General features: G+C 37.5%; 1 protein-coding gene across 5 annotated transcripts in view; it reads right to left on the reverse strand.

Moving 5' to 3' along the window:
- Window positions 1–25657, reverse strand: part of COL4A3 (collagen type IV alpha 3 chain) — a 105697-nt gene that overhangs the window by 18281 nt on the left and 61759 nt on the right. For 4 of the 5 annotated variants that reach the window (XM_080409925.1, XM_080409924.1, XM_080409926.1 and 1 more), the window contains 25 exons: window positions 25585–25620; window positions 25426–25467; window positions 23916–23993; window positions 22407–22469; window positions 22104–22160; window positions 19762–19806; window positions 18321–18374; window positions 17886–17927; window positions 16472–16559; window positions 15374–15409; window positions 14862–15026; window positions 13541–13633; window positions 12676–12771; window positions 12232–12302; window positions 10855–11043; window positions 9785–9953; window positions 8789–8881; window positions 7600–7704; window positions 6605–6702; window positions 5073–5223; window positions 4828–4941; window positions 3890–4057; window positions 2690–2779; window positions 1978–2112; window positions 1144–1242 (listed from right to left, as the gene is read on the reverse strand). In XM_080409925.1, the coding sequence (XP_080266051.1) occupies window positions 1144–1242; window positions 1978–2112; window positions 2690–2779; window positions 3890–4057; window positions 4828–4941; window positions 5073–5223; window positions 6605–6702; window positions 7600–7704; window positions 8789–8881; window positions 9785–9953; window positions 10855–11043; window positions 12232–12302; window positions 12676–12771; window positions 13541–13633; window positions 14862–15026; window positions 15374–15409; window positions 16472–16559; window positions 17886–17927; window positions 18321–18374; window positions 19762–19806; window positions 22104–22160; window positions 22407–22469; window positions 23916–23993; window positions 25426–25467; window positions 25585–25620 (2377 nt within the window). Of the gene's footprint in view, window positions 1–1143; window positions 1243–1977; window positions 2113–2689; window positions 2780–3889; window positions 4058–4827; window positions 4942–5072; window positions 5224–6604; window positions 6703–7599; window positions 7705–8788; window positions 8882–9784; window positions 9954–10854; window positions 11044–12231; window positions 12303–12675; window positions 12772–13540; window positions 13634–14861; window positions 15027–15373; window positions 15410–16471; window positions 16560–17885; window positions 17928–18320; window positions 18375–19761; window positions 19807–22103; window positions 22161–22406; window positions 22470–23915; window positions 23994–25425; window positions 25468–25570; window positions 25621–25657 lie in introns of all 5 variants that reach the window. The other variant, XM_080409927.1, reaches the window with a different exon arrangement.

Raw genomic sequence — 25657 nt, forward strand, 5'->3', positions numbered from 1 at the left:
CTAGTATACCCACAAGCTTTTTCTTATATGGCTCAGGCACTTTTCCCCCCACTCACTTATATTTAGCTTAGTTTAGCTAAATTAGCATTCAGTTTAATGACTACAAGATCTAGTTGCATCTAGAATGTCCAGATGTCTACATTTTAGGGTACTAGCAATGCTTGAACATGTAGACAGGTGAAGTCTTATTTGCTTCCATAAAAAGTTAGGGAGTAGTGGAGCATTTGCAGCTTTTTTTGTGACTGGCTACCTAGCAATGACTATAAAGGATGTTCATGACACAATATAGCAGTGATGCTATGATGACATAAAGCATGGATAATTGCCATCACGAGAAGAGCAATTTTGATTATAAGTTTAATGTTATTTCTAATTGTCACCCTTTTAATGTTTCTAATTACAGCGTCATACAGTTTTCTAGAAAGAAGTTATCTTGAAGAATCAAAACCACAGAATACAGAGAAGTAAAGATGTTTTATTAACATCAATTTGAAAAAAAGCAGAAGCATCGTCTCACTCGAGGTTCAACATGTATCATTATGTATGAGGTTAAGGTAATGGCAGAGCAAAACTTTGTGAAATATCTTAGGAAATGTCTTAGGTAGGTTTATAATTTATGCAGGTATTTTTAAAGTCTGCTTTTCACTGAAGATCTGGTAACTTTCAAAATACAAGCCAAACTTGCAGGCTTTGAAAGGGGTAATAAAATTAATCTGAAATAAAAAAAGCTTCTGAAACATTTTTGTGCACAACTGTAATGGTCATATTTTAGAATTCTTACTTCTTTTTTTAACAAAACAGAATTCAGACTTTACTTTTATAGACACCAATTTTTATTCAGTGGCCTCATCAGCTTTTAGATTTTGAAGTTATTATTATTCAGGACTTAATATTATGTTCTATTTATCACCCCAAACAATATTCTGTATTTAGAAAGAAACAAAGAACCGTTTGGTGGCAGCTGCTATGACTTTCAAATAACAGCTTTTGAAATTGCTCAGTTTCAGAATTCTCAGAAAAGCTTCAGAGTTAATGCAGAGAATGTAGTGCTGCTGCTGGAGCTGAATTTATGTGCTAGCACTGAGGTAATATTATCTCTGCTCTCCACACTATACAGTAATTTTCAATATACATATTCCATACCTGGTAGACCAGGTATTCCTTCAGACCCATCAAGACCTGGAGGGCCTTGCACACCACCATCTCCTTTTTCTCCTCTTAGACCCATTCTTCCTTGAACTCCTAAAACAAAGTTTCATTTTAAAAAGTATTATGAAACAACATCTTAGAATAGATGTTTTATATGAAGTTATAAGTTTTATGTAGTTCGAAGTTTTATAACTCTTAAAGTTAATGAAGCAGAATTGGAGCATAGGATTTTCACTGAACACATATAAGCAAGACACAGGCTCACAGTTAGTGCCTTGTCTTTTTATCATACGGAGACAAAAGGAGGTTTCTGAATGTTTCCATAGGAAAACGTCACACACAAATCCAGGTAGCATTAGTTAAGTATGTACAACTCCCGTACAGAGAGTCTATATTAATATTGGAAACAAAGGAATTCTTCTGACAGTCAAGGATTTCCGAGCAGGCTCAATTTCTTTGTAATCCAGCATCCAGTTGTTAAGTGCACCCATTTCTGTGCTCACAGGCTACTAAATGTGTAAATCCACAAATGTATAGCATATATGTATATAAGCCTTCTAGTACTACTGACATACTGTTACTGGTTTAACACTACAGTAAGAGGTTTCTTAAGGCATATGGACTTGTTACAATGAAAATAAATATTCAGTGTAATATCTAACTATCCCATAAATAAAGACAATTACAGTATCCAGCAATAATTATTTGAAAGCCATGTGAATACTCTCAGTAGTAAAGTCAGTTTCTTCCATGCTTCAGAGTCCACTAGAACTGCAACACAGGTGACAACCCTAACTAGTTTTTAATGACAGAACAATGAATGCATACCTTTTAAGCCTCGTTCTCCTTTACTCCCAACACCAACCAAGGTCTCAGATGGTCCAGGAAAACCTTTATCACCTGGTTCGCCTTTTGCTCCAAGAAACCCTTTTCTTCCCTTTAGTCCTGGGAAGCCAGGAGAACCTGCAAGAAAATATACTGACATTTTCTGACGAAACCTGACTAGACGATAGCATAAGGGAAGCAATGAAACTTCTGTCTTAAAGGACAACTACATATGTAAATATACATTCCAAATCAGCAATCTAAAGTAGCTTCTTGATTACTTTGAATCATCAATAAAACATCTATGAGCATAAGATTACGGCAAGAGACTGTAATTATTTCTTATACTCAATATATGTATAATCTTATATTTGTTGAATAGATATAATGATATTGGGAACATGAATGGGATGGAAAAAATAGAGCAAAAAAGTTCTGTACTCTGTATTTAGCAAACTGCCAGCCACTTGCACAAATGCTAATGAAACAGGGAAGGTGGCAATTCAAAACTGCTAAAAAAATTAATTAAATAATGTTGTCATTCAGTCTGTAGACTGCACATATACAGAAGCCAAATTACCAAGACTCAAAGAAATTCATGCATGACACATACTCAGGAGTGATAACATGCATCAGGATGGATCACAGGACTAACTTCAGCATGGAATTTCCTATATTCTAAGTAATAATGATGGCAGATACTATGGCCACTTGCCTCTGATACCCGCATAGCCTGGTCTTCCAATCATGCCAGGGGGTCCAGGAAATCCCAACAGGCCCATTATACCTGGTTCTCCCCTTGAGCCTGTAGAAATAAAACAGTATGAACATATTAATTTGTATTTGATCAGCAAAACAGAACATTATTTCAGAAAACTACACATGCCTGTCATTTAAGCGTTTAATTGCTCATTTTATTTTTTCTCCATTTCTATAACACACTGTCCAAGCCAGTTTTCCAGTCTTTAACCACAGGAACAGCATTTACACACACAGTAATCCCCAAACTACCTAGATTAGTAGATGCAACTGCTTCTACCAATGAATGAAATAACTGACAGTGAGGATAATGTATCCAAGATACCCACACAGGGATGGGTGACCTGTCATGGGATGTATGGGAAAGACATTCCTTTCTGGCTGAGGAACTGAAGGCCAGCTGGGACATGATAACTCCCCTCAAATGACATCAGAAGCCTAGGTTTGCCTAACTGAGTCAAGTGCTACATGTTTATCATTAGTTTTATAGGCTGTATACATAAAAAGGTATGTACCATCTCCTTCCTACAGGATAATGAAGGATTTAACAGTAATGAAAAAAAATCTTTGTTAGAGGTAAGAAACATTACACAACTGATATATTTTATTCTACAAATCAAATTTGAACACATTTCTGAAAAACCAACAAACAAACAAACAACCTACAGGGATTACCTACCTTACTTTAAGTTAGTTCTGGTTAAGGTGACAGTTTGATCTGACTCAACTCTGACAGGCTCAAGATCTGAACTTGCTTTTTAAGAAAAAGAAGATAGCATTAACAAGCTATCTGTTTGAAAAGGGATGCTGAGTAAGAGCTAAACACCCACACTGCCATTATACTTGGGAGTTGCTTTGAATATTAACTATTTCATGTCCTACTGCAAGGACATTACTGTACAAAAACCAACGTAAGGTAGCCCTCTGTTCTCAGAAGGATTATAGAAAATTCAGTACTGTGTCATGACAGCTTCAAGATGCACTCGTCATTTAGGGAATGATGATTTATTTATTTTCCATATAGATTGCAATGATATATGAAAGCTGTTGATGGAAAAAGCATTTCAGCATCTTCAATTTGGAAAAGCATGACTGACACCTTTTTGCAGAGACTGACTTAATTTCTACATCAAAACAAGTATTCGGGAATCCTTACCTGGCACACCAGAGATTCCTGGCCTTCCAGACTGTCCCTTGGGACCAGGTAATCCTGTATTTCCCTGAAGACCTGTTAATCCTGGTTCCCCAGGCTCTCCATAGCTTCCTGGGATACTCAAGCCAGGTGGACCCAGTTCTCCTTTTGAACCTTGTGAACCTCTTCCTCCTAAAGAAAAATGCATGACAGTGTAGTAAAGTACATTTGTCTGGAAAATAAACCTTCATCTCTATCTTGACATCATAAGCATGAAACTTCTTAAACTCTGCCTGTTTGAGGGCTAAACATTAGATCTGTACACAACATACATACATTTTTTAAGGGGGGGGGCGGGAACGAGAGTAGACAATTCTGTTCTTTCTCAGAAAAAGAAAAACTCAAGTGTGAAAAGCCCACCAATTCTGCATTCATTCTTGGGAGTGGGTTGTGTGTCGGTTGGTGGGGGCAATCCATTTGAGATCATATATGAGATCCTTCAGGAGGAGGACTGTGCTGAGTACCTGAGTGTGTTTCTTTTGGAACAAAAACCATAGGCAGTATATGCAGGTACTTTTAAGACACTAAATCAGTCTTCTACCTAGCTGAGCTCTTCCTCTGTTTTGTTTCTTTATCAATTGCATTGTGCTAAGGAATGTAAGTTCAGCCCCATACAGAAGATATGACTGAAATATCCTTTTGCCTGCAGAATTTGGGCCAGTTTGTGATTACTCTTTACTGTACAATGGAATTTGATTCTTAATCCATCTTAATCAGTGCATATGTTTCTTCTCATCTGCAGAAAGTACACTTTTTAAATGGGCTTACATTTTCTCGCATACTATCCTATCCTACAACCAATATGCAGAAATAACTTCAGCTCCCTCAGGCCACTGGAAGGCAGCAACAAAAAAACCCAGACCCACCGAGCAAAATGGCACATTGGATTCAGAAAGTTCTACCTGGTGGGCCTGTAGCTCCCTGGCCACCTGGCAAACCTGGCAGGCCAATAAGACATTCAGCAGGTTTCCCTGGAAAACCTGGGTCTCCAGGAACTCCAGGTGAGCCACGATCTCCTAAAAGAAAGGAGACTGGAATCACAATGATTGAAGTAGAAGTTTCAAACTTTGAGGGAGCACTGTTTGACTTGGCTTCCTTTTCCTTAAAATAACTTGCTGTTCTTCATGAGCTTGTTTGACAACAGTACCTCTTAGACCATCATCACCATCATGTCCAGCATGCCCTGGTAGGCCTGGAAGTCCTGGAAATCCAGTATCACCTTTTGAGCCAGGAATGCCACGACCTCCTGGTGAACCCAGTCTACCTGGCTCTCCAGGAATAACCATGCCTGGGTCACCCTGCAACACAGAGAGAAATGTAAACAATCCACTACATGTTACAAACCTGCCAAAATATTTTTCTCCACTATGTGATCAATTCACTTCTTCTATTACGGTAATTTTCTCCATTCTCTGGGGATCTTTCACATTATAATTTTTAATGGCTCCAGTTCAGCTGGATGTTCCTTAGTGACCAACTACCGGTTCCACACCAGAGGAGTAATTTGTCTGGACAGCTTTTGAACCTTTGTCTCCTAACCCTAAGAAACTGCAAGACAATTCCCTCCATTTGGCCTTCATGCATTGTGGTGCTTGCTGTTGCTATGAAAAGCTTTGGACCTGTATCTGAAAATTTGGTTGATGTTTGTGCAAATACAACTTTTCCTTTAATTTTATATGAAAGTCATACTTTTATCAAAATATTTATTTAAATATTCAAGGTCAGCATCCAGATATGTCTTGGAGTATTCAAAGTCAGTTATTGCTTTTTTTTAAAATCATTCTTCTGAACATTGTTTTCCATGAAGACTGGTTTTATCACAAATGTCCCATTTGCCTGAATGGAAAGTCTGAACTAAGTTTTTTTTTGACCAACTGAACTGCCGATTTGTTCGAGTAGTCCTTTGAGTACCAGCAAATCAGTATGTTCATAAAGCAGGTCAATAGAGATGAGCTTATATCAGTCACTGATAACATACTCGGACCAAAGGCCACACCACATCCAGCTCTTCTGGGGCATCAAACACAGATTAGTAACAACAACAACAACAAAAATCACAGCCTCAAACCTCACACTTTGTCATGTCAAAAAGCACACAAAAGAATGACATGTGAGCACACAAAAAAATAAATGCCACTTTTTCAAAACATTTATGTTATTTTTGTTCAAATTTGAATCTTGATTACATAGTCAAGAATCCTACATTTATGTATGCCATCAGTAGATTAGCTCCTGTTAATCAGCAAGAGTGGTTACAGTATTACCTCCAACATAATTCCTTTATGCTTCAATTCAACAGAGCACTTGCTTAAATTAAATGCATACTTAGTCTTCACTGACCTCCATCAAATATGTGCTTAATTGCAATTTCTGAATAGCCATCTTTTCAGAAGCTGTGGATTTATTTTTTTGCTGTAAGCAACACAGTATCCTCCTTGTGCTCTGATAAGTGAAGTACCAAACCATCCAAACACTTGGAGTTCTGAAATCTGGATCTGAATTTAAATTTTTGACTTTACCTACCTCCTTTTTATATAAAGAAATTAATTTCATAGTTTGTGCAACACTGGTCAGGAAATACAGAAACTCATATTCCTCACATTTCTTAATTTATTTGCTCAGTGTCACATTTAACAAATGGGACCTATGGAAAAGTCTGTGCTGTATTTCTAACCAAACCTTTTCTCCTGGTTGTCCCAGGTTTCCAGCTCGGCCTGGATCTCCAATCTTTCCTTCACAACCCGGTGACCCTCTGCTTCCTGCAAGTCCTTTATCACCTGTAAAAGGAATTAAATGGCGGTACAGATGCTATGGTTATCACCTCATTTTACAAATGGGTATTTGTATGGATGCAGTTATGAGCCTCTGACACTGAAGTAGCTTACGTGAGCTGAAGACAGCATCTTGATTTCAGAGCTGATGTGACACACTGCATCTTGTTCCTTACATACTCCCTCATTGTTGACTGTAACACTGCTTAGTTACTTTCTTCAAATCAGTTATTTAACATGGGATTTTTTAATTTTTTTAAAATTTTTTTTCAAGTGAAGCTATTCTAATGTCAGTTACCTACTGTTTTATTTAACAAGCAGCTTGGTAGTAGCTTTAGTATCAGAGCTTTTTTTTCTCCTCCCTGTCCTGACAATATTATGAGCATTTTTTAATATTTCTAGTGTCCAAAGTGGTGCATGACTTTGCATGAGGAATGGCCAAATTCGCAGTATTAAAAAAGCTTCCTACTACATGCACATTAGAGCAGGTATTGCATTGTACGTAACCAAAATTGATTAAAAATGATGTCCCAACACTAAAAAAGGTCTGTTTCTGTAACACATGAGAACCCATCTGAAGTAAGTATGGCACTCGAACAAGCTGCACCTGTTTTGGCAGTATTCCAGGAAGCATCAGTGTCTTTTAAAATATTTTCCTACTAGCAGCTTTAACACTTGATTCTCTGAAATACTTCAAAGTGCTTCAAACTTGCAATTTATAAGCCCTTAAGGCAGTAAATTACAAGACTGCTAAAAACACTTGCCTAACATTCACAATTATTTTTTTTCACTTGTTGATTGTTTTTAATGCGGACTTAAAAAAAAATTGTAGATTGAGGGAGTGTTGCTTTTTTTTTTTTAGGGAAAAAAAAAAAAAAAAAGATGATCAAAAGAGTATTTTACCTTTTGGACCTGGGATTCCAGGAAACCCAAGTCCTGGAAAGCCTGTGTCACCTGTTGGCCCTGGTTGTCCTGAATCACCTGGATGACCTCTTGCTCCAACTGTACCTGTAAAAAGAAAATAAGTAAACTGTGATGTATCTTACCAAAGAACATCAAATGGTAAGATTAAGTGGTTTATAGTTTATTAATTAGAACTTAGACACTATTCTCCTTCACAGCAGGTTTTCACAGTTAAAATCCTAGTTGTGTTCACAGTATCAAAGCAGGCATGAGTCTGTACGTTAGTTTTTTGTGCAATTTGCCCAAATGCCAGGCTTCTAGGAACAACTATGTGCAGATACAAATCTTCCTCTTGTTGAGAAGATAAAAACATACACTATAGGGGTAAGGCTCGGAACAGAAGCAAGTATAAGAACAAGATCTACCATAAAGCTGCCAAGAAATTTTCTTGCACTATTCAGGGTAGCTTTAATGACTATTGTTCTACAAAACCAAAGGAGAGATGCCTTATGGTTAGCCTCAATGTCAGTTATTGTCCTTCAGTGCATTCAAAAATTCTGCAAAGTTTAACACACCAGAAACCAAAAAAATCCCACCTAGAACCAAAGCCCAAAACCCAACAAAAAAGGAAACTGATTTTAATATCTTAGAACAATGGTTAGTAATTCACGTCAAAAAGGAACAAGGAAACTTAGTAATACAGTTACATTTTTGACTGTGCCCCTGCAAAGCATAAGGACCAAGGGCTTCAAGAAGATAAAGAATGCTTTAAAAGAATGCTTTAACCTAATTTTGTTCCTTCTGTTTTGGAAGTTGCAGCAGTCCCAGCATAATGCAGGATATGCTTTTGTCAAAATTACATCAGAAGTGCCTTTCTGGATATACAAGCTGCAGCATATGCATCAGATGTTTCTGGTTCTTGGAGGAACAAAGTCATAGCAGAGGACTGCTCGGAATCTCTGCCATACTGCACACGATGGACATGGCCCTGTGTGCCCTTCCTGTTCACATCCACTTCTCCTAGTTTACTTGAAAGGGAATTTTACAGCTAATTCCATAGTTTCTGCATCGCAGAAATCCTTTTTATAATTATTTCAAAGTAATCCAACAGTTTTATCTGGCCAGAGCTGGGAGAAAAATCCCAATCAGATTATCTCTGATTTATTTTATTTATTGCAGATGTACTCACCAGGCACTCCTGGGGGTCCAGGTAAACCATCTGGTCCTTGAGGTCCTGGCAATGCAGGTAATGGAGTTATCCTACCGGTCTCTCCTTTCAGACCTTAAAAAAAAAAACCATAATCAAGGATTACAAAGGTTTACAGTTTGGCAATATGTAATCTTAAGCATTTTAAAATACCAGCGACCAATCCACTTGGTTAAAAATGCAGTCTTTTACAGTTTCCATATTTATGAAACTCCACAGACTTTGAAAAGCCTTCAGATTTTGGCTTCATAAAGCAAAAGAATTTTTTTGACACCAAGACAATCTGCAGTTGTCTTCTCAGCCCTCCTGAAGTCTAGTGGAGACCCAGAAAAGGAAGCACAAAGTCAGCAGGAAAATGACACAGTTGAGAAATGCTTAGCCTTCAACTCCATTTTGTAAAGATTTAATGGGTATTCTTTTTAAGAAACCTTGACTATACCTGCCATCCAACTTTGAGTTCTTCCAGTTTATGCTTGCCTATAAATATATATACTGGCTATGTTTTCAGCACTCAAAAATTATTAGGTCCTTCATATTTTCCCCTGATGACTTATCTCACACTGATGACAACAGGATGTGTGTATTTTAAGGATATGCCCCCCCCTCCCCCCATGATGAGAACAGTCAAGCACTGGAACAGGTTGCCCAGAGATGATGTGCTGTCTTTGTTCTTGGAGGTTTTCAAGGCCTAATTGGATAATGCTTTCAGTAACTTGCTCTGATCTTATAACTGACCCCGCTCTGAGCAGGCCTTTGGACTAAAGACCTCATAGGATCCCTTCCAACCTCAATTAGTTTATGACTCTAAGACTTTTGTTCTCATCTCCAGCGGGACCAAAGTTGGAGTAACGCTGCAGAAATCTCATTGCAAGAAGAACAGAAAAACTTTTATGTTTCATAAATTGTCTTTGACTTCAATCTATATCTGCAATTTCAATCAAGTAGTCTTTAAAATAGACAAAGCAGAAAGTTACAAACCAGTTTCTCCAGGTAATCCAGGTGGACCAGGTATTCCTTTAGAGCCTTTGAAACCTTTTACTCCTTGTGGTCCATATCCTGGCAGTCCAGGAAGCCCCATCTCTCCAGGAAGACCAAAACTGCCAGGCAATCCAGGTAGTCCTCTATCTCCTTTTGAACCAGCCAATCCCTATGAAATATTACACATGTGTGTACCAAGCATTACTTGCTTTCCACACCAGCTTTCACAACAATATGCCCGATTCTCTGAGAGTTACTTTGCATTACTTTAGTAACAGAGTAGCTCTGGTAACTAAAGGGAAATTTTTCCTCTGCTTTACCTGTGATTAAAAGAATATAAATTTCAATATAAATGGTTACAAATAGAGGGCTATTAAGAGGGAAATAGTACAAATAAGTACAACAACTTGATTTTTTTTTAATTGCTGTGGCACTACACTGTACACTTTTTTCCTTTTTAAAACAGGTAATGATAAAAAAACCCACTTCAGCTCTGATTGTCCTTGAATACTGTGGAGTCAGGTTCAGAGACAGTTGCATCTGAATCACTTTAATGGTTTCTCAGCCAACACAATGCAATAATAATTGTTACTTTTTGTTTCTGTTTTGTTTGAACAAAGAGCTCTGCCCTAATGATTCTAGTTTTATGGTTGGTTTTCCCAGCTTTTGTGGTTTTTCTCAGCCCTTACTGAAGATCAACTCCTAAAGACTGAACAAGAAATATTGAATGATTTCCTCTTAAGCATTGTAAGTAGTCATGAAAACTGCCTTTCTTTATTGAATCTTATTAATCATAAGAATCCAAGATAACGATCCAATATAAATATCCAAACTAACACTACAATAGACTGCAGAGGTCTTTCAGCAACGTGTACCTACACAAACCTCACCTCTCTCTGGTATTATACAAGAATATTTACTTTTATACTTTCATGCATCTTGGTTAAACGTATTGGCTGCTATATATTCAGTTAAAGTATCTGAATAGATAAAACAAACTATTACACAAGATATAAATACCGACTTAGGTTTTCATGAATTCTATGTTAACTGCGAACAATGATACCCACCTCTTCACCTTTATAACCCTTGGATCCTTTAGAGCCAGGTCTTCCCAGAAATCCACTTGAACCTTTTCTTCCTTTGATTCCCCTGGACCCCAGATCTCCTCGCTCACCTTGTGGCCCTTCTGGATACACATCTCCTGGTTCACCTTTTGAGCCTTTATATCCCGGATCCCCTCTAAAACCTGGAGGTCCCTGGAACACAGTAATCAAAAGAGTTTCAGTGCTAGACATGTCAACTATTTTCAAGTTTTCTTTTTCTAAATTAAATACCCAAGCATGGTTCTCTCTATTATCTTTATTCACTGTAATGGCACACTTCAATGAAGAGGGCTTTTCTTGTTTTGTTTGGTGGGGGTTTTCCCCCCTTTTTCTCCTGCCTTTACTCCTTTTGGCCCTGGTTATAATTTCATTTATGCTACTATGAGCAGGAATAATGCAGGATCGTTTAATGGATCAGACTGTTAGCTACCTGGTTGTGCTTTGGTGGCACAAAAAGAAGTACAAGAAAGTACCTTAAAATCTAATCAGAGATTTCTCCTCTACACAGAAATATCTCCTCAAGGACTCTGTAACTGCCAGTTGGCTCTGTTCAGAGTTAACTTTTCCTCTCCCTTCTCTCCCCCTCAGAGTACAAACCAGTTACTCTATCCCAGCCAAACCCAGTACAAACTGAAAGCACACTGGGCTCTCGTGATCTTGGATTCATGAATTCTTGGAAGCCTTATGGAAAAGCCTGTTAGCAGACTTATTCTGCATCTGTATGGCAACCACCACAATGAATATTTGTGCATAACATTTTTTAATTGGATAGTGCCAACTGTAATTTTCCATAAATAATTACTATTACAGGCACAAGTCAGAACAACCAAATGGTATGTCTGTGGCAGAAGATGTCAGCCTTCCCTCTTCATGTTTCCCAAAAGGGAATCTTCTTTGCACCCCTGAAAAGGGTATTATGAGAAGCCAGTTTCTCTGCACAGTTGGAGCTTTAGCAAGTCCTGAGTATGCTGGAAACAAGTGACGTCTGACAAAGGTCTTGGCACACAAAACTCTCTATATGCTTTAGAGCCACTGCCATGATTATAGAATCACGCAGAGGAACAGAAGGTAACTGTAAACTACCCATACCAGGCAGGAAAAGCAGTCTAGCCACCATGAAATGCAGCATAGGGCTGAACTTCCTGCTGCACTGAGCAAAACAGGCTCCTGTAAAACTAGGTCAGCCATACCTACCTAGGCCTTCTACGCAGATACGTTCATTACAACAGAAGGAAAACTGTTGAGATCATGCAGTATGACACTGAATGTAACACCAGCCATGAGGTTTCTCTGCAATAATTCTTGTGGGTTCTGAAAAATAATCTGAAAAACCAGTCTTACTTGAGCTCCTGGAAATCCCGGTGCTCCTGGAGAACCTGGAGGACCTTTCGGACCTGTTGTTCCTTCTCTACCTGCAAAAAACCCCAGCATATTTTGAAAAGAAAAAGGAGAACAACATTTTGACAAGCTCCAATAACCACACCCAGCACTGAATGTTTCTGCTTGTTACATTGACTGTGTCATTACAGACTGACCTGGCTTCAGGCTGCACCCAAGCCTATTGGCATTCTGACCTCCTCTTTTTAAGGCTTGTGTTCATATTGGTGGATGGAGCGGCATCAGGCTCCCACGCTCACCACAGTCTCACACACTGTGTGAGTGTGTGAGACTTGAACACAGCTAGTTCAAGGACTGCACGCTGCAGACATGCCCACACCCGATTCTCATGCTAAAAGCAAAATCACTGGCATTTCCTACTATCCTGTTAGAAACAAGATAATTTACCAGGCATGCCATCCTGGCCGTGTGGCCCAGGAGAACCAGGAAGACCAGGTATTCCCGGAATATAGATGCAATCAGTACACACGAAAGCTTCATCACCTAGAATGAAAAGAATTCATCAGTTGTTCCACAGCGAGTCATTCCCAGGTTTAATAATGCGTTATGTAGTTTGTTATAGAGGATGGCCAACACTTTTTGGCCAGAGAGCGGCAGAATCACGTCTTTCATTTTATTGGAAGAACACTTCCAACACAGAACAAAATTACCTGTGGTCAGACAGTGAACCAGAACTGATTACATTTAATTGAAAATGCAGGAACATTCAATTTAAATATCTTGATTCTTTTCAAGTCTAGTTTTAGTAAACCATTTGGATACAATAGCTCTACTGATAAGCCAAATTGTCTCAAAAGAAGAAAGGGACATAGGCTTCAAACTAACGTGGCTCCATAACAGCCTGGGCAACTTTAATGATTAGCTAGTGGCAAAGAGATTCAGCAGCTCCTGTGGTGAAATTAGCAGGAGGAACCTTCTCTCAGAGAACAACTGTTAGTGTTGAACATAATAGAAGAATATGAAAATCCTACCAATCTGTACTAATTGTTTGTTCCAGTGAAGATCTACAACCTGCTGCGGTGCTGTACAACTAGTATGCAGCACTGGCACATGTATCTTAGCTGCCACTTTCTGTAAGGGGAGGAAGACATCTTGCCACCCCTAATGAATTTTCTTAAGTCCCTGAACTCATCACAGTTAGGAGGCTTAAGCACAGGCTTAAGAGGTAAATAACATTTAAAATTTCATGAGGATCCATGCAGATCATCAGATTGTACCATCTACTTCTGAGTGACAGTTTTCTGAAACTGACCTTTCATGCCAGTATCTCCTGGAGGTCCTGGAGGTCCTATACACCCTGGTTCTCCAGGAAGTCCTGGTAGGCCTGTTCCAAATGTTACTCTACCTGTTCAAGAAATGAGCACAGCACAATTACATAGGGAGATTATTCAGACAATTCTCTAGTAGCTAAGAGAAAAAAAAGTTGTAGGGAAGAGCTAGAGACAGTATTCTGATCCTTGTGGGTCCCTTCCAACTTGAGATATTCATGATTCATTTAGAAGAGAGAACTACCTGGACAAATCCAGAACACCTGTAACTGGAAGTACTTAAGGATAAATATGGTAATGCCATCCATATTTAGGCAGACTGTTAGATCCATCTGTTTAGCCTTTAAAAAGCACAGTCCTTTCTGGGGAAAGTATTTCCATTTTATTTGAATCAGGGGAAACATAATTCTTTCTTTTAGCACAAATGGAAGGGAAACTTTTTTTTTAATCCTAGATTATTAATGCTGTTCATGTATCTTTGACAGAATTATTCTCCTGTATTTACTATTACTTTGGAAAAACAGAACATGCATCAAGCTCATCCTAAGGTAATATTTTTTGGGGATAGCTATATTTTTCAAAGACAGAGAAAAGAGCACTACACTGGTATTGGTTCAGAAAAACTTGTGTTGCCATACCACATATAAAAGAAATATGATGCTGTTGGCACTCTTACTTAAAGAGGTATTCCTAGTCAATATGTTTTCTAGAAGTTTTATAAGCTGCTACTGCTTTATTTTAGTGCTGCCAGAACTTGAAACCTGCTCTAAGGCCCACTAAGACCTCAGAAGCATGCATGTGATTTCTCTAGCTTTCAGATTGGCCCATTCTGAATTTACTGTTACACATTTACTACAGCTTTTGGAAGAACAAATTTTAAGAACAGATTTTCTTGCATTAGTCTTTCCTGGGTTTACGTAGCAGATTTTTATAGTCACAGTTATACAAAGAGGTGAGAAATCTTTACATTGGGAAGTCATGCTATCTTCCCCACAGAATCTTATCAGTAATGGAGCACAGACCTTTGCTACATACGTGTTTCAATGAAAATCCTAACACAAAATTTCCAAAGAGAAATTATATTCACTCATATTACTCAAAATATACTCTACAAGTAACTTACCTCATATATTAGATATTGAGACAACTCTGAATTTCTTCTTTTTGATTATATATACAATACTGAATATATATACATATATATACACACACACATACATATATACATATATATATACACATATACATGTATATATCTACTATATATATATATACACACACATACATACAATACTGAGAACTCACCTGGTTCTCCTGGAGGACCTGGTAATCCAACAGAGCCAGGCCTGCCAGTAATACCAGGTAGTCCTGGAGGTCCTACAATACACAAGCCGGTTTGTCCTTTCTCTCCTTTTGTTCCTTTTGGTCCAGGAAATCCTGGAGGACCTCTCAAACCAGGTCTTGATACACCTAGCCGAAGAGGGAAAAGCCCAACAATGAAGTTAAAGAGGAAATGGAATTTCAAAGCAAAGAAAGCACTCAACAGGATGAGTGAGAGACAAACATACTGAATTCATCCCACAAATCTCGTTCATCTTGTAACATATTAAATAACCACAATGGAAATGTAAAGACATTTTTAAAATTATCTTTAACCTCTCTTTAAATACTTGGCCCATCAAAGCTTTGGGTGACAATTTTTTACCACTTGAAATATGTTTAAAATAATCTGAAATTACAATTGCACCGAGCTGATTCAGTATAACAGGCAGGAGGAACAACCTATTTTATTGTTGGTACTGGATCATTACACATACCTGGTCTACCAGCATCTCCAGGAGGACCCGGTGGTCCTGCAAAAGCAACGTGTTTAGAACTTAGTTAAAACACGGCATACTTTGCAAAGTCACTAGTCAATAATATTGACTGCCACCTTTGGGCTTCTGCATTTAAAGCTTATTTTAAGAATTTGGTTTTGCCTCAGTAAGCATCTACTACTTATGCAACTGTTGCATACTGACAATTCTCATTGAAATCTGGAAAGATATGGATGTTTACAACACATAGGTATAGGATCCACCACATTGATCTTAGGTGGGGGTACACTCAATTGCTTGAAAATGACTTAAAAGCCTGCAAACTTGCTTCTTTTTGCCTTTATTATTTGTTTTAGTAAATATACCACCTCTTAACAATGCACTAATATCTTTGCAAGGCTCAGTTTCCCTGCTGCCATCCCTTGGAAGTATGCAAGCAGATTTATAACAACAAAGCGTATTTACTGAATGCAACACAATCACTTGGATACGTAAATATTCACAAAATACAGAAGGCAAGGCCTTGCTGGATGAGTATGAGATATAGACTACAAGATGCTGCCTCAGAGTTTGGCCCACAAGTCCTTGTTATATTGTGACACAGATGTGTATTACTACAAATAATAAATTTTAATTTTACAGCATGGCCAAAACAAAAAAACTTGCAGATTGTTATAATTTAAGAAAGATAGGCAATAAAAATAGCATAAGACAAATCACAACAGCTCAAAAAAAAAAAGCAAGCATGACCTTTAACAGAAGACTTACAGCCCTGATGTGGTCTGTCTATGGCATATACAAATAACATGCTGATGCAGTAATCCGCTAAGGTCATGAGACAGGATGTCAGGGAGCTTAGGTGCTCAACTCAATTATCTGCACAAAGAAGTGTGCCAGCTTCATTATTTTTTAAGAGGAAATATGGCCATAAATCAAAGCCTTAGGATACATTTCAATTCTGCAATTTGATAGGACTAATCTGGAAATATTCTTGTAAGGGCAGAAGCAGGTTGCTGGCTGCTCAAAAACCTAGCTAGCAACACGCCCTCTGAGTGGAAAGCTCTTGCTAAAAGAGTCTAGTTTTGATGTCCCACTCACCAGGCATGCCGCGCTGACCTCTTGGTCCTGGAGGTCCAGGGGGTCCCTCATCTCCTTTTTCACCAATTGCATTATCATAATACTCCGTCTTAAGAGAAAGATGGCAAGTATGAAGGGAAAAGCACAGTACCTCATATTGAGCATTTTGTTAGAACAATGTTATGATCTCATTCATAACTTTGATGTTGTGATACCATGAGACCTTTCTAATCACACAGTATTTCCAAGCAGCCAGAAATGAAGTCATAGTTGTTATACACAGATAATACCAAGAGACCTGTACAAATAGATGAGGCTGGGATTTTGGCTAAACTCCTCGACTCCCAGAGAACTCCACTGCCTGCAGATGCAGTTACACAGGCAAGGTATAAGCTGGAGACCCAATTGTGAATATTACAGCATCATGAAATGAAAAATATTCTTGAAAGAAATCTCTAGGAATCACTTAGTTTATTCCACTGCCTCAAAGCAGCAGCACCTCTGTCTAGACTACTCTTCTAAATAATAATAATGAAACCAGACAAAAATCAACCACTTAAATCACACATGCATTAAAAAGTCATTCCTATAAAAAGTAATATTCAATGTATTGAAGTTTAGTATCATGACGTTTCAAAGTTTCTACAAGTTATAGACAAAAATCAAAAGGCAATTTGCAGTAACTTTTTTTTTTTTTTTTTTTTTTACAACTACAAATTTTTGCTCTTTTCTGGATTAATTTGCATGGGCATCATCAGTGGCAAATCAGTATTATTATAATTCCTGTGCCTTCATATACAAATATCACACTGAAATTTAAACTACCTACTAATGCACCAAATTTAAAATTAATTAAAAACTGCTTAAAATTCAGAATTTTTATGTTTCTCCTCTAGATTTTTTGAAAAAAAGTGGGGGTTTAGTACTCTGACAATATTACAAATGATTCAGCTTTTTATAAAATTATTTCTTTTGAACAATTTGGGCAGAAGGTTTCCATTAAGTGTGCATGGGGCATTTAAGAAAGCCACTAGCGAGACAGCATGACTAGACAAAGAAATTGTACTCGCAGCATCTCTTGCTTTCTTTAAAAGGTCTTCTTTGGATTTTAAAAATAACATCACCTATTCTGGAACTGGTTAGAGATTGGTTTAAAAATCAACTCCTGTGAATTTTTGTAACCGCTCTGTGACAGTCCAGACTTCTGCTAAAATTGCTAGAACTGAGTGAGGTCTAACCAGGCCCTCATCATGTATCCAACTCCACATGAAGGAAGATGCCATCTCTGTGAGACTCCCAGGAACATCAGTACGTCAAGAAAGCCATGCCTCTATTAGCATCAAGGGACATCTGTTATTGCCTCATACAGCCAGTTCGGCTTATTTTTATTCTAATGGTTTATAAAAAAGATATAATGAAGATAGTTTACACTTACTTGACCAGAAGCTCCAGGTGGACCTTTCATCCCTTTCATCCCCTTCATCAAACGACAGAGATGGGTTTATTTATTAAAACAATACATTACATGAAATTTGGTACCCACTGTTACTTCCGTACATTGCTTATAACATTAAATGAAAACTTCTGCTCCTGACCAGTCCTTCACCAACCCTGTCTCTGTTCCTTACACCACTGTTCAGCCACATACACCAAAAACTACAGGAAAACATCAGCAGGCATAGATGGACACCAGTTCAGACACATGATCTATTTCAGCTGATCCATTCCCTATTCCATGATATCATGACTTGTCATCTGTTAGGTAAATTAAAACATATTGTATACACAGTGATAAATAAAACAAAATAATAACCCCAAAACATATCTTATTCTCACCCTCAAAAGCAACAACAAAACCATTAGACAATACCTTAGCTCCTTGCCTTCCAGCCAGTCCTGGTTTGCCCTGTTCCCCCTTTTGTCCCTGCAGGTGACAGCACACAATTTTATGAGGATTCATCTCTTAGCACTGTCATCAGTAAGATTTAAAATGGAAAGTTTTCATCTTTCATGGTGATGGCAAGGTGAACGTGACTTGCTCAAAGGAAGAAATCTCAGGGAAAGACTGCATTTGGGGTACATTTCCATATTGGTGGCAAATATTGCATGTCTTTCATCCAAACCTGGCCTTGTAATGGCACACTCCATCAATCCCCAGGTGGAGCTGCTCTGGATAACACAAGTGTAGGAGGTTCTGGTTTGTTCTCCCTCTGCAAACTACTATTTCTGAAAGGGGAGAAACCGAACACAATGTGAGACACTCACATTCACAGCTCCCTCTCCCAGAACTTGGCCAGTCTGCATGATGGTGCTGATCTCAACAGGTGTCAGCAAGATCAGGAGGGAAAACAGTGCTGACTGCTCCTAAGGCTTTCTGCAAGTGCATACATGCCAGGAAAAGGGGCTTCTTAGATGCTTACGCAGTTGAATGCACTGTTAGTTAGTAAAGTTGAAATATGAACAGAGCAGTATCTTTGTCATGACCGGAAGTTTTCTTTCTGTTAGCTGAGACAGTAGAGCTTTGCAGTCTCATTCCACATCCTTTGTCAAACTGGAATGCATTTAGACTGTCTGCGAAGGTTGTTTTGGCACGATGATGTTTGCATAAGATAGATGTGAAAAGGGCTATTCTGACAGTAAGAACTGTGATATTTGTAAGGTCACTGTGACCCTAATGATGTTGTTAAAGGGGAAGAAGTGTAAAAAAAAAAAAAAAAAAAAAAAGACATTTGAACCACTTTAGCTTTTAAAGTTGTAACCAAACAAGATCATTTTGGTTATAAAACAGAGTATCTTAAGAATTACATGATGACAAGATGACACTTTTATTTCTATCAGTCAACTTGTTTCAGGCCAAGGCAGCTGTGACCTTGACAATAACTTTTCTTTGTAAAAGAATGTCTTTGATTCTAGTGATCAAAAATCATTCGTTTTGCTTCTTGATTAATGCTGAAGATATTACCCTTTTGCAAAAGTTTCAGTATGACTAACCAGAATTCAACTCAGTAGAATTAATTTTACATAACTTGGACCGTGTCTCAAACTTATTAGCTAGTCAGCAGCAAGCAACAGGTCTTTTTATTTTACACAGAAGAGACATCATCTGTGAGATGAGCTTCTCTTTCCTGCATAAATCTGTGAGGACAGGGTATGTCCCAAGGCCAGCCATGTGAAAGGAAACGTTTCACAGTGTATGTAAATCAACATTTTCAAACACATTCTGCAACGTGAAAAAGCTGCAGCAGGAAGATATCACTGTGATAAACAGACCACTGTTACTTAGAAAGTGTTTAGAAGGCTTCCTTCATTACCGGTAAGCCAGGTGGACCTGGGGCACCGTCTTTTCCAGGTTTACCCTACAAAGGTAAAACAAAAAATAAAATAAAAAAATTAAAATCCAAAGAGGGGTCATTGCATTCAAAAAGCAACAACTACATGCTGTGCATATAACTGTATTTTAAGTCTTTATAAATTTTGAAAAGACATTTGGTTATTTTTTAAATGTTCAGTATTTCTAATTATAACCAACATTCATAAAACTCTACAAAACAGGGATTAAGATATTCCCTGAATATTTCTCCTCCCATGGAAGATTAGTTGAAGCAGACACTTCACTAGCGCAAAATGCCAGGCAAGTGCAGAAACCTTGGTGCAAAATCAGGTCCTTGCAGAAGCATAACAAATAAAAAAAAAACCAATACAGCAGCTAGTATCATTTCTAATGGTGAGCATGAAAAGACACCGAAGAGAAACTTTTCTCTTACAGGAAATGGGGTTAAGAGACGACTTGAAGAGAAATTATTTAATGAAAAAGAATGCACTTCAAAAGGTATTTGAAATAGGACAGTAGACAGAAAAGTGAAAAAAGGAGGCAGCAAGCCAGAGTTATCTGCTGTCTCCTATGGTACACAGTGAATTAGGCAGCTGTCTGCTGAAGTCCTGGTATCTAGGTGTGGCAACAACACATGTTAAGCAATTCATAACAATAACAACAAAAAAGACAACAAATGGAAGGGAAAGAAGGGGGGGCAAATGGGCAGAAAAACAGAAAGAAAAGAAAAGATAAAAGGGAGGTGGAAGATTCTGAGCTCAGAACAACAGGGAAGAAAGAACCTTTTAGAAATCGTTTTTGCACAGAATAAATCACTGAAACATAAGAAAATTTTGAAAAAGATGACCAGACCGTGAATCGGGATGTAAGCACCAGAAAAACAGCAATACTCAAAAGATGGCAGAACTAAACCACAGGTGATACTCTGGAAGAGAAGAAGGGGAGCTGGAATGATGTCACCAAAGGTTCAAAAATCACACAAAATAGTATTTTTTTCAAGAACATAAAATACACAGCCATTTGATATTTTGTGCTCACTGATGTAATTTCAATAGCAAAAGGAAACATTTTGTTTTCGTTTTAGACTAACCAGTCAGTCAGCGTCTTAACAAATTTTTATTTCCTTAGCATTCTTCAAGGTCAATAGGCAGAAAAGCAAGGAAGCCTTACTTTCTCCACAAAGAAGGAAGGGAGGAATCAGTTAAGAAGAGTTCTAGAAAATACTGCATGACAAGACAGGGCTTTTGCAAACAGAAGGGATAATATGGAAGAAACACAGAAGATGGAGGAAGGATAACACACATGGGATAGCAAGAACTTTTAGTACTTTACACCAGTAACGCAAAAATTTTATAATGTATATGAATAATAACAATCAAGTTGCTCTAGAGTATCATAATCATTATAGCACCATACAACTGAAGGAAGAACAATCTACAGGTAGCATTGGTCTTGTCTTTCTGCCTTTCATTATGGAAGAGAACTCATTGCAGCCACAAGAATAATGGGGAAAGTTTCAAAATATATATGTTTGGACTGAAACACTTAGTTTGAAAATTGTTTTTCTTAATATTGCTTTCAAAATGTATTTGGAATCAAGACGTTTTATTCAGAAAATGTCATGCAAGATTTTGATTTATTTGGATATTTTACAGTTCTCCCCTGACTACATATTGGTAAAGTTATGAATTCATACATTTTTAGTTACTAAGAACCCACATCTTTCATTGTTTAGCTTTTATCTGAAAGTTTGAAAGCCATTTGAAGGCAAAATGGTAACTTATGATCTAACTCTCTTCAAAATGTAGATATTCTCAAGTAAATTCTAATGTGTATGCTTTTTAAAATAAACATGATTTTTCCCTCATATTATCCTGTTAACAGAATAACTCTCTTATGACAACTTTTTTCATGTCTCCACACACCTGCTGGTTGAGCATAATAATTTATGTCTGCTGCCTTAACTAAACCCAACGTTTATAATTCTCTTCTACATATACACTGGCACTATAAAGCCAGTGCATGTTCAGAAGAACACTTTTTTTTTTTTTTAAACGAAGTTTCAACAGTAGAACCTTTACAGCAAAACAAATACAAGTGCATCCACCAACAACTGACCTTTACTTCATGTACTCATGGTATGTGAACTTCTAAGAATTGTCAAGTTTTCAGCTCTCTAGTCTAGTTTACTGGATGAAAGAGCTTTTGAATTGAAGAAAATTTGCTCTGAGTGGCATTGAAAGAATAACTGGAGAGCAACACTAGTGCAAAACTGCTGTACAGAAAATACTAACAGATGCGTATTCAATTGTTAGCACATACCTGGGCTCCAGGTTCTCCTCGATCACCCTTTTCACTTTCAGAATCACCAACTGGCCCCTGTAACAAAACCACACTCAAGATACACATATTTTGAGAGTCACATTTTGTAAATTAAATATACCTTTTATAATTTTTTTGTTTAATAAAGTGTAAAAACAAAGTACAGCTAGAATACTATTAATAGGTATTCTATTCATTAAAGGTTGGAATAAGTACTGTAAATACTGGACTCTCAGGAGTAGCATTTACTAGGTGATGCTGCCTGAACATCTGGATTTAAGGGATTTATTCCTGGTCACTTACTGTAAACCCCATTGGCCCTGGAAGTCCTCTTGATCCTTTTTCTCCTTTCTCTCCTTTCAAATCCTATTACACAGAAAATAAAAATTCAGTATGGCTTCTTGGGTTTTTTTGTGCTTACCATAACATTCATGTTTTACAAACAAGAAATCCTTATGTCACCAGCAAGCTTCTTTAAGCAGAGATAGTTCTACTTAAATGACTAAGAAACAGAACTTCATATTGGTGCTCCTGCCTAGGTCTATGATGTTTGAAAAGAAACTGGCTCTGCACATATTTCGGAACATAGCGAGCTCAAAACAGCCTACCTGTGATTGCAGGCAAAGGAATTTCAGTAAATACCCCAGACATGGCAACAAATTGCAAGCAAAAACCAAATAGACCTTAATTGCTTCACTGGAGCTACAGCTACCTCCAATATGTAAATGCAGTAGCTACCCACACAATATTTGCCTCTGTGGGCTCAAGACTGGATTAGCCTGCTGTGTAGTACTATTATGTATTAGGCCACATCCTCAGGTCATTGTAAAGGCAAAGTTTATGGGCTGCCTAATTATTAAGCAATTAGACTCATGCCCCAAACTACTTATGTAAGTTTTGAGGGGTTTTTAAACCTTAACACACAACGTCTCTGGAAAATTGCCATTCCCCCTGAATAAATTGCCACAGCTGTGACTGGGAAGTGCTCCAGATGGTCCATATCTGATTTAAACAGGGAAGAGCTGCTGTGCCTAAAAGAAGAGACAGATTGCAGAAGCTAAGTTCAGCCTTTCCTCATACAGTCTTGATGCAAAATTCACTTTTTATTTTAGTACATAATGGAGAAGGAGTTTTGATAACTCCATGTATTAAGATGCAAATTAATAAAGGAAAACAGAGTCAAGAATAAGCTGAAGACTTGTTCTGTTAGTATGTGAAGGCTTAAAAATGTGTACCTGTTTAAGTTCTATATGAGAAGAAAATACAAGAATTTTAATTCACAAAACAATATTTAAAATGAAAGCTAGATCAGAGTATTTCTCCAATACTCATTGTTTTTCCAACACTTCTCCATGTTCCAGTAAACACAATGAGAAAATAAACTATGAAATGTACATGTTGTAAGCTTTTGTGAAACTCTGGTAGCTCAGAGTCCTGATATTTTCAGTGACAAGGCCCAGAGGTCAACACAGCTGTGGCTTTGATAGCCATTCAGAAAAATCCATGTTGATTTGGTGAAGCTAAAAGTGATTTACTCTTCATGTACTTAGAGATCCACAGCAGGTGGGTTACTAATAAGCACTTAGCATTCCACTGGTATCATGCAGATGTTCACGTGAATACACAGGCTTCAGCTGAGCTGGCCCTACAGACACACTCTAGGAAGAGCTTAGTATCTAACCAAACAAGTCCAAAAAAATCTTAGGATGGGTAAAAGGAAATGTTACTGGAACAATGAAAATTAAAATGCCCTCTCAAAGTAAAACCTAGTAAAACAGATTATCTGAACGTGATGTTTAATGATTTTACTACCGTCATGTTGTCTGGTCCACTTAATGTCACAATAACTGTTCCTGGTGGTCCAGGGGGTCCCGTTAATCCAGTGTCACCCTTGAAAGAAAAAAAGAAAAATAGAGCAAATGCAAGCAGCAGTGTGTTTCAAATTACTATTGCTATACTTTTGAGATTGTGAAAATTTTTCTGCCATTACACTTAGCTGTTGATACAGTAACACTTCTCTTTGCTTGCTATTTGTCTTCCAATAAAAAAGTCATATGGAAGACTTCAGACTACTGTGACAAACTTCTAGCTGAGAAATATAAAAATGCATATGCAAATTTTAGCTTAAATTTTTAACTTTTATTTTAAATTAGCTTACAATTTGCTTATTTAAAAAGGTTATACAACCATTTTCACTCTACATGAAATAAAAGTATCTCCTTGATTATAATTTTTGTCTCAAAAAAATACATGAACAGTTTTCGGTGACATCCTCAAAACTGCAGTCTGTGTGTTACAGGGAGATGACTTCAGTATAGTGCTGACAGATAAGATTAGCTTTCATATTTCCTTAACCAAAAACCTTAATATTGCAGTACGCTTTTTCACTAGGGATCTTTTAGGACAGGGGAAGTCCTAAATGTGATCTTTCCTGTGGACCTCAATAAAACAACATCCATAATTTCCAGTGATTTTAATTAAGCCTGTTGAATGCCTTTACATGCACTTGCAGCATAACAGCAAAGAATGCATCACACTCATAAGGAAGAAAGATGCTCCATGGTCACCTGAGCTAGTGCTAATGAATAATCAGTTCTATTTACAGAAGTTTTTCCAGGAAAATCCTAGAACATTCCCAGTAGTAATTACAAAGTTAAAACCAACCCCACTGTCAGATAGGGCTGCTTCAGTTCACAGCTGAATTTTTGCAGGTCAGCATAATTATGAGATGCCTCAAGTTCCTGAAAGCATCCTGTAAGGACATTCAGATGGACTACACTAGTCCTCCAACTGCAGGCTGAGGTCCTGAGAGACAATATATTCATTCGTAGTCATTTCTAGCTTAATGTCAGTTATACAGGGAATATGGATGACAAGTCATCCAATTTCTATTCAAAATCTGGGAGGTTTTCTAGCATCATAAAGCCTGACACTGAAAAGATGTTGGCCATAAGAAGTTGTGAGTCTACAGATGCTCTATATTTACCAATGTTTACAAGCTTAGATAAGCATTTAGATACACCGTGCAAATTATATATAAGTTAATTTTTATGCTATGTGTTAGTAAATATTAACTACTGGCTCCTTTTAGGTTTCTACCCTTCCATCAGGAAGTTTATATCATTAGCTTTTATGTGAAAACAGTTTGTCCTTCAATATTAATTGCCATGTTTTCATTTTCCAATAGAACACTTCCACAGATACACTGAAAATTTTTATTTCACAGTACTTACTTACCCAAACATTTCCCCATAGTATAACAAAACCCCCCAGAAAACAGAAACAAAACAGAAAAAAAATGTTAAGCATTTTATACAATTACCTTTCTTCCTTTGGTTCCTATCACTTTCAGTCCCATAAGACCCTGTAAAAAAACCCAAACCCCTAAATGTTATTTTAGTTTTAAAAACACCTATAAAATGAGTTAATTGATGTTACACATAATAGGAAGTTTTCATTTTTATTACCAATCTGAGACTACCTTAGGTCCAGGAGGTCCTGCTACCCCTGGCATGCCCTAAAAAAAGGAAAAATTAAAAAAATTCCTTAACACA

Source organism: Falco punctatus (assembly GCF_963210335.1).
Source record: "Falco punctatus genome assembly, chromosome: 13".
In the NCBI taxonomy this organism is placed as follows: domain Eukaryota; kingdom Metazoa; phylum Chordata; class Aves; order Falconiformes; family Falconidae; genus Falco; species Falco punctatus.